Source organism: Chelon labrosus (assembly GCF_963514085.1).
Source record: "Chelon labrosus genome assembly, chromosome: 6".
Lineage (NCBI taxonomy): Eukaryota > Metazoa > Chordata > Actinopteri > Mugiliformes > Mugilidae > Chelon > Chelon labrosus.
The window spans coordinates 15,188,215-15,198,205 of NC_140342.1; the positions used below are offsets into that span (position 1 = coordinate 15,188,215).

Here is a 9,991-nt window from a genome sequence, read left to right on the forward strand (position 1 = left end):
ACAATGAAGGGCCAAAAGTAAAACAGTCAAAATCCCGCAGGAGTAGGCTGACCTCTCACAAACGGCTGAGCGCCGATGATCGGTCTACACCAGCGAGGCTCGGTTGAAGACGCTCTCAGCCACAGCTGCACATTTCTGCACTCATTGAACTAAAACAGTGGTGGGTGGGGGCTTCAAAGGAGAGAGAGAGAGAGAGAGAGAGGGAGAGAGAGAGAGCAGGCCAGGAGGGAGGGGTAAAGATTGTGCAATTTAGCAGCAGGACACGCAAAAATATGAAGGGAAATAAAAGAATAAAGCAGAGCAAAGAGGTGTGGAAAGGATAGCAGGCTAAAGATGGAAGATGCTTAAAAGCAGTTGTGAGGAAAGGCACAGAACACACATGGAGAGACTGCTGCATAGTTACTGCCTAGCAACAGACCATCACTCAGGTTATCTGAGTCCGTCTGCATCCAAGTGCAAGTTTTAACACCACTGCCTCTTAGAAGGGTTTGAAAAAAAGATCTGCACCACAAATACTAATATTTGACTGTAGTTTTGTGGTAAAAACTAAGTAAAGAAAATTAAACGGCACACCGGATAAGTGGCCTGGGGCAAGTTATCTATGTGTGACAATGTACTGTACTAAACATCACATGAGACAACATGTCTGACAAGTTGGCTTACGGCAGTTATATTTTCCACTAATCAACAGTGACAGATGGTGAAAACACAAACCTCTGTCTGTCAATCTATTATTCATGGCCTCCTGTTGAAGACAGATAACTGAAACAAATAACGCCAAGCAGTCCTCATACTTCCTGATGGGCCACAAACACTCCTACAACCTGAATTCCATCTCATTATCAGAAAAACAAACTTAAACCACGGCCTGGGGTCAGATACCCCACAGCGTTCACCCCTCCCTGTTCCAAAACATCACTTATCAGAAACAAGCCTGCGACCCACACTCTTGTCACACACCGACACACACGGAGCCTCGGCAGAGTTGTATCTTCTGGCCACACAAGCGTCTTTCCTCCCAGCTGACGCCGTGAGAGGCTGTCATTGTGCGCCGACTGGGTATCTGCAGCGGGGTCGTCGCCTTTCGACAGCTGAGACCATTTCAAAGTGTCCCACACTGATCCTGGGTCTGTGGAAGGAGCCAACCAGCTGCGTAAACAGTATGAAGGGACAGAGAGCAGAGAGGCCGGCACGGGTGTTCAACTGCGGTATCATCTTTCAGATCTGTGGGCGTGCAACCTCCAGCACGGTGATACTGGGCCTGGGTGTACCCACCAATGTACTTTTACAGCACATGTTCCTTATCAGTGTTCATAGAAAACTTTGACTTAGATTCCAAGAAGAACGTGACAAAAATGGCACAGATGATTTGATTAATCTGTCAGCTATAGCTGCCACTAACGGTTACTGTAATCTCCTCAGTTATATTTCTCAGTGATTAAATTAATTTGGACTATAGGGTCCATAAAATGTAAGATAACATATAAAGACAAACAACGGCATCTTATATGGTCTAATTTGCCAAATTTAGACATATACGGCTTACCAGTACAGGATTAGGCGCGGCGGTTTAAAAATTACTGTACCGTTAAACTGATAATCAGACTAGCTGCTACTTATTTTTAGGTTAATCAAACAATTAACAAGACAATCAGCAGGAAAAAAAAATTAAATTGAATATTTCAGGGGATTTTCCACACTGGGAACTACTTTACCATTTTCGGGCGTTGGTAAAAACTTAACATAAGCAACATTTTTATAGTTGTGTACCACTCCACACGACATTCTGCAGGGGACTATTAAAAGATATGAATCCTAAATAGAGCCGTAAACACTAAAAACATCATGAATCCCAAACTGCTCCCGATTATCATGCGAGAACCAAATTCCTAAGGCACTGGAGGAGAGGTTAATCTGTGCTTCGAAGATGTTCTCTGGCCACTATTTCAGGCAGCAACTGCCACCCATCTGAATAGGAGCTGAGCGGGGTAGATTGCAGAGAGACTCTGCCTCTGAGTAATGATACATTCTCATTTCAAAGGCTCAGTTCAATTAAGAGGGACCCTGAGGAGAGCTTTGACTCAATTAGAATGGGTCTCCACATTAACCACTTTGGATCCTTCGCCACCACCTCAACCTCTGCTGCCTCTGCCAAAGCCTTCTTTCTATGTCACCCCGAGAAGAAAGAAGGATACAGATCCTATGTGACACAGAGTGAAAACATCATGTGAGTATTTACATGCTGATCTCGTGTTATAGTAGTATGGGTAAGAATGCGTCAGTGCGTTTTGACAGACACAATACCACGTTTCGTCAGTGCTGGCACTCTGCTCTGCTTTTTAGGGGATCGTGTGTTGCAGATCGCTGAGCCCAGTCATGTGCAGTTACACCAGTGCAATCCAAACACAGGGAGAAATGCCAAGTCATCACTTCCAGCTGTGGTGTCATATCCTAGTATCTGCGTTGCGTTGAGGGGAAAAGGGGCCTTGGAAGACCGAGGGCCAGGTTGTCACAAGGGACAAGGCCGACGACAAGCTCAAGAGTCAATCCTGCTCCAATTTTGGCTCCGTTTCCGGGCCCGATTCAATTTCTCCTGACGGTGACCTTGTCAGAATGTGGACGCCATGGGTCAGGGGAAGACGAGCACCGGCAGTCACTTTTACACAACTGCTCGGACCTGTCACTGATCGGCACTGGTGGTGGTAGTGTCAACATGACATTCTCAGTGTGTGTTCAGAGGCAACACGAATGTTAGTATCTACAAGTTGAAATGCCAGCATGACAGGAGAGCCAGTGGCGCTTTCATGCTTCAGCCTTTGTATAAGGGAAACTTGTTTTCACCAATGAAGACATGTTTCAAACATCAGTAATTCGGATCCACCCAATCAATTCTCCTCACATATGACTTCATATCCAGCTGCAGTTACGAGTATGAATTCCCTTGTTCATAAAACAGTTTATCGCCCCATCCTGGAGTTTTAAAATCAACCCCACCCCTGAAATTACCCTACGTACAGAGTAAATGAAATCAGGATTTACAACTGTCCCTCTGCTCATGTCTAAAGAAAAATGACACATTTTATACACTTATTTAAATGTGGATGTTATCCGTTATTAGCAGATTAGACTGTTGGCATTGCGGTGGAGGCAAGCTCCGGGTGCCACAACCTCCTCCTGTAGCTCAGTGAAGCCTCAAAGCCCGACTTCAAAGCAAACTCCCACTGATAAGGCTTTTCATTATGACATGCCAAACTCTTAAGAGGTGCTGCAGGTCAAAATGTGATTCACTGCGCCTCTGCAAGGGCTCGCAAGAGCCATCAGATCAATAATTTGGACTTCTTCTGAGCCAAAGGTGATTATTTCTGACTCTCAAGTCTGAGTATTTCCCCATATTATTCTAATTTAATTGCATTTATCCAATCGATACTAATATCAAGTTTACTCCGGGAGCCAAAGTTTCATGTTTTCTTTCCATACAAAAATAAAACTCGATCTCCTGACACAAGCGTGCTGCATCCACAATAGGAGAAGAGCTGATTGGCGTAATAAGATATAAAACCTTTCCTCCTGCTCCTGCTGCTGCCGCTCACAGTCAGTCCACCTCTGATGACTGCAGGTATCTTTTCAGTGTGGCCTGTGCAGATGGGACTGTTGCAAGATCTAAAGGCATCACTACGGGGAGTCACATGCTAAAAGTGCCCACTATGAAAGCTGTAAGAACATCTCATAGGTGTTTGTTTAGGGCAGAGATAGGGCGGGTGATGTTTGACCAGGGATGGCGTTGCACTATTCTAGAGGTTTCTCTAATGACCTTTGCTCCAAATCAAAGGCCCCATGTCTGTTAAATCCACTATAGGAAATTTCCCCAGGTCTGGCAGTTCAGGTCCAATGTGCCAATCGCCCTGAGACACCTTTGTACCCCCTCCCTGTTAGTGATATACATCAGTAGATTCCTACACTACTTTTAAGTCCAGCCTGAGCCAATCCTAGACCACACAGAATAGAAATGACTGAAGACATAACCACAGTCCCTATATCCAGAGAGCATTTAAGTGAATGTGTTATTGCTTCATTCATTTTCAGTGATGGCTTTAGTGTTAATAAGTGTCAGTATTCCCACCCCCTACTTCATGTAAATCTATCCTAATATGATTAAAGAGGAGAGGAAAGCACTGATGCATGACATGATGGGAAGGATCCCCATCCTCAAGATGCACAGCTTACCTTTGTAACCACGTTCTGCACGAGTCCCGTGTGCAGCTCGAACGTCCACTCACTGCACTTGCACAGCTCGCTGACCGTGCCATTGTGGGTGCCGTAACTTCCATTGGCATAAATAGGAGCCGGCCGCGCGCTCGTGTTTTTTGGGCTGTCTAACAACGAGGAACGGGCTGAAGTCATATTAGTCTGGTTCGCCCAAGGCTCGACACATGTGGTGTTCGGCTGGGCGAGGAGGACATAATCGGAGTACTGGCTGAATCCAATGAACAACGCCGGAATCCATGTCAGCACGATCAGCTGTTTCTGGTACTTCCCAAATCCCCCGAGGAACGGCAGAACGGACCCGTCTATGCGTGTCAGCAGCCCCGGCGACGTGGTTTCGGAGGACACGAAGCCGTTCTCCGGTTGATGTTCCCCGGTTTCGAGCTGCACCACGGCCATCGCTGTTCCGCCTATAGATGCCTCCGATGTGAAGCGAAGCCGGGGTTGCAGTGCTACCCCCTGTCGACTCCACAATGCGTCAATGCCCCCAGCTCCGGCGGTGAAAGCCGTGCGCAGTCAATCACTGGAATGGAAATAAGACGCACCTCCTCGTTATCAGGAAGCACTTCCCTCCGTCCGCCACTAAAAACTCGTGCGGATCCCACTGCAGACAAAAAAAACCACACACATACACACACACTGGCAAAAGGCGGAATGCAGTATACTAGTAGAAACGACGCGAACTATTTTATGATCTCCACCATCGTCGTGTTCACCGTGTCTGCGGCGGTCTGCCGTGGCATCAGAGACCTAGGAAGTGTTTCCTGAGGGAGCCACAGGTAACACACCTGCCCATAAACGCTGTGTGCTGCTGACTCTACCCTAACATGGCCACCTGTAACCACTGGTTACCACTTTGAAAAGAATACTCTCGTTCTCTGTGCTGTGGTCTGCCAAGACAAACAATATAATATAATAATAATTAAAAAAAGAAAAAATAACTTCAAAATAGCTAATAATGGCCAGCCCCCGCCCAGTGTGACTATTTTCATAAAAGGGCCCACTGTTGATATTAGTTGATATATTCTTGCTCCCGTGTCATTCAAAGTAACCCATGGCAACCACGCGTTCTGGCATCTGAAATAACGACGGGGATTTCAATCACCAAATCACTGGAGTTACAAGTCAAACGTGAGGCCAAACATATGGCAGTCGAAAGACATAAATCACAAAACAATATAAAATAGACTGTGACGATAAAGGGGGAGGGGCTTTTGCTGCCCCCGCCCACTTCTCTAGCAGCGCTGAAGGGACAAATGGCAGCAACTGAATTAATAGCAAATAATGACTTCATTTTAAAGTTTCAGATCTAAGCAAAAATAAGAGGGAAACGTTTAAAAATAGTATGTATTGACAGTAAATACATGCTAGACTTTATTTTGAGTATTTCTCCAAAGTTAATTTACTGTTTTTTGTTTTTTGTTTTTTTAGCTTTTCTGTTTGTATTCTGTTCTGTTTGAGTCAAGGAGAAAACATATATAGCCTATATATAAATGTAATATATATATGTGGACTGTGATCAATGGCCTATGCTCCATGAGGGACCCGCTAGGCAAAGAAGAAGAAGAATATATGTAATTTATCAGTAATAAGACATTTTAAAATCAACGTTCATACTGGGGGAAAAAAATGCAGATTTCTAACTTAAAATCTGTAATGTTAAAATGTGTAATTATATCTATCATTATGTATACACCGATCAGGCGTAACATTATGACCACTGACAGAAAAAATAAATTACATCAACCATCTTGCGACAATACAATGTTCTGCTGGGAAAATTTTGCACCTGGCGTTCATGTGGATGTTACTTAGACATGTACCACCCACCTAGACCAGACCAGACACCCTTCCCCCATAGCAATGACACTCCTTGATGACAGAAGCCATCCCCAGCAGGATGCAGCCTGACACAGGCACACACACAAAAACGCCTTTAGGAACAACTCAAAAAACATGAAGAACAGCACAAGGTGTTGACCTGGCCTCCAAATACACTAGATCCCAAACTGATCAAGTATCTGTGGGATGATCCACAGATGCCCCTCCCCTCAACCCTTTAGGGGACAAAAGTGCCCAACTAACACTAGCAACATCCTGTTGCTAGACACCACAGGACACCCTCAGAAGGCCCATATCCATTCTCTGATGAGTCACAACTGTTTTGGAGGCACAAGAGAGACCTACACAATATTAGGAAGGTGGTTTTAATGTTATGCCTGACCGTTGTATATATATAAGTTAATAAATGGACTTGCTTTCATTTGTCTTTAGCTCCTTGCAGCTGGTGAATTGTTAAAGTACATATTAACGGGTCTCACTGATGAACTGAACAGGAGGAAAATAAATACCAACTAATGGATTCTTTCACAACCTGGTAACCCAAAACTCCTGATGAATGGTCTATTATTCGGGGTCAAAGGTCAAAGGTCAAAGGTGTATATTATTCTTTGGGGTAATTACTCCTTCAATTCCTTAGCACATTTTAATCAATAGATCCTAATATGGGTCAAATAATGTCATTGATTATTTTAATATTTACCACACTTACTGAACTTGGGAATTATAACTAATTATGACTAATATAACTAATATATTATAATGAATATGATGAAAGTGGATGTAAAACTAAATGCTAGTTACATTCACATGTTCTTTTTTCAAAGGAACACAGATTTAATCTGAGCACAGACATGATGATGTGTTTCCGTTGTAGTGCACTCAGTGAAACTTTGTAGGAACTGGATCAAACAGTATGCGTGATAACAAAGTGTTTCAGTCAGGCCTTTACTCACACTGTGATAACTCTTATTTAATCTGACCACGTGACAGCACACTCCTGCTTTCATCTGCAGGCTCCTGTGAATTTAGCAATGCTTCACCCTTCTGGTCAAAATGTGCCACTGCACGTTTCTGGACTCACTCAATGAGTGCACATTTAAATTTCATCCATTTCACTTTACTTCACTGAGACTTCTTCTACTTAATTTTTTTAAATAATAATAATTAAGAATTATTGTGAAGAGATGCCTACAGTAACAGACTACATTAGGTAAATGTTTTACGTGATGCTGGCTTATAATTGACAAACATTTTAAGAATTTACATCCTGCCCTCAGTTATTCTATTGCATGTATTACTGCACTGCATGTGGCAAGTCCCAAGTGGCAAGTCCCAAGTGCCTTAATGTCCCCGCAGCGTCCTGTTTTATTTTCTTACGTACAGATGACCCCTGCAGGCAGGTTGGATGTACTGCACTGCTTTTGCTTTTTCTGCATTTTCTTTTTTTTCTTTTTCTTTTTCTGCAGGTCCAGCAACAATCATGCAACAAAAGCACTTTTATTTTTTGTGTTTTTTTCCCAAGCACCTTTGATTACATCAAAATCAGATTGTCTGTGACATACAAACACACTTTTTTTTCTCTGTATGCCATTTCTAAGAGATATGACAAAATAGATTATAGTATAGTGTTTGTTGTGAAATGAATATGTTAAATGTAATTACTAACTAACTAAAAGCTATATATTTTTGTCAAATAAAAAACAACTTTCTCCTGCTGTTGTCTGCTCCTGTAAACTTTACAGTCTTAAAGTTAACAGTGAAAAAAAACAAAAACAAAAAAACATTAATGGCCAGTCCTATTTTACCTGCATCCTTTCCTCATCTGTCAACCAGACAATGGTGAGTGTACCACATGGTTGAGAGTCAACAGAAACCAGTCGACCGTTGTACTGTCACATTATCGCCGTGTTTGTTATCATTCAGGCTGGCTTATTACCCTCCCTAGCAACTAATGCAGGTGTGTCCAGGATCCGCCCATATGTGAAGGTATGAGTCAGTGTGTGTGAATGTGTGCTGTTTTATCTGTCTGTCTCTGTACCACAAGCAGGCTCACTACACATGATGCGTAAAACAGAAAAAGAAGAAAAAAGGTGTGCCTCAGCTTTCACTCTGCAGTTAGTAACTCAAAACGCACACATTTCATTTCCCAGTAGTGTGAATCTGTCCAGATACTCCTCATGGTTACCAGATCCGATTGACATTACATAAGCTGTGACCATAAACACATTGGTCCACAGAAATCATATATAACCAAAGTCCAAAATACAGTAAAATGTGTGATTTATTACTTGCGGATGGTATCAACTCAGATAAGAAAAATAATAAATCCACGGACACTTGGTATCATCTAACTGCACAAAGATACACACACATTTCAAATCTGTGGCAGATAAGAAAATGCTGGGGAACAGGCGGTTAACAACAAAGGTCCTCTGTTATATTCTGTGGAATTTACTGATCTGAGGAGGAGCTTACGGCCAATGGACTGCTCTTTTAAATGCTGATTCAGATGTTTTTCTACACCGGACTACTCTGAATTTCACTAGAACAATCTGTCCACACGGGGGCTATTGTCGGCTGATTGGCTAAAATTTCCCATACGGCTGCCAGATTTGTAAACTCTTGAGTCATGTAACTGTAGTACTCAGCAGCCTCCAAGCAACGTCTCCTTTTCAGCATTGTTCTGTGAAGCTGTAAAAATGTCTGAGGAAACATCTGTTTAATAAGAGAGACAATTTTGATGGTCTCCATTTTGCACAAACCAGCTGTCAGTGTTGATTTGACTCATTGCATGATGTCAGTATCTGTGTCTGGAAATGGTATCACACGTCTGTGCCAGTACGCCTCAGTCATTGTGAATCACGAGACATTATATCAACACCCTAATCTGAGCTGACCTGGTGTGAACCTTGCAATGGTTTTGATTATTAATTTAACCGCCATAAAGACAATTATTTATTTTTTATTTATGTTTTGAATCTGAAATGGTATACTTAAATATGCAAACAAATAATTCATTCATTCATCTTCTGTAACCGCTTGTCCTGTGAAGGGTCGCCGGGGGGCTGGACCCTATCTCAGCTGTCATCGGGCAAGAGGCGGTGGACAGGTCTCCAGTCTATCTCAGGGCTAACACAGAGAGACAAACAACCATTCACACTCACATGCACACCTACGGCCAATTTAGAATCACCAATTAACCTAACCAGCATGTCTTTGGACAGTGAGAGGAAGCCGGAGTACCTGGAGAGAACCCACGCAGACACAGGGAGAACATGCAAACTCCACACAGAAAGGCCCTAGTCGGCCCATGGATGTGAACCCGGAACCTTCTTGCTGTGAGGCATCAGTGCTAACCACCACGCCACAAATAAGCAATTATCTATATGTATTGTCTATATAATTATATAAAGTCTGGCTATTCTTTTGATAGCCCAAAAAATTACAGTACAGTACAGTAAAAAAAAAAAAATCTACATGTGTAGTTTGGACATTTTCAGTCCACTTATTTTTTTGACATGTTACGAAGGAGAAATGGCGCAAAACACAAAACTAACTAGTGCATGTTTTTGTACACATTATTTACCCTTAAAGTTTAGCATTTAATGTACACAATCTGTTGTGGGTGATTACATAATCCGTGTAACAAATCTCCTCTTTATAACCAGGAAACGTAGCTAGATGCACACTGGATTGCATTGCCAAAGTCAAACATTGGGTTAAATATTAACTCCCAACCAGGCTGAAGAGACAGTGACAAAAGTTTTTACTTTCTCCTCACGCTAAATTAAATAAGCAGACAGACACAACAAAAGGTGAGTGCGTACCCTTGAACAATGACAAATGTGAGTCCCGTGTTTTGACTACCGTGAGAGAAAGATGCTAG

At 42.7% G+C, this 9,991-nt stretch overlaps 1 protein-coding gene across 1 annotated transcript in view; it reads right to left on the reverse strand.

The window, feature by feature from the left end:
* LOC311489897 (solute carrier family 22 member 23-like) overlaps positions 1 to 7,003 on the reverse strand; it is a 30,936-nt gene extending 23,933 nt beyond the window's left edge. The window contains exon 1 of the mRNA XM_084547209.1: positions 4,225 to 7,003. Coding sequence (XP_084403335.1) covers positions 4,225 to 4,662 — 438 coding nt within the window. The 5' untranslated portion in view covers positions 4,663 to 7,003. The remainder of the gene's footprint in view (positions 1 to 4,224) is intronic.
* Positions 7,004 to 9,991: the final 2,988 nt, after the last annotated feature.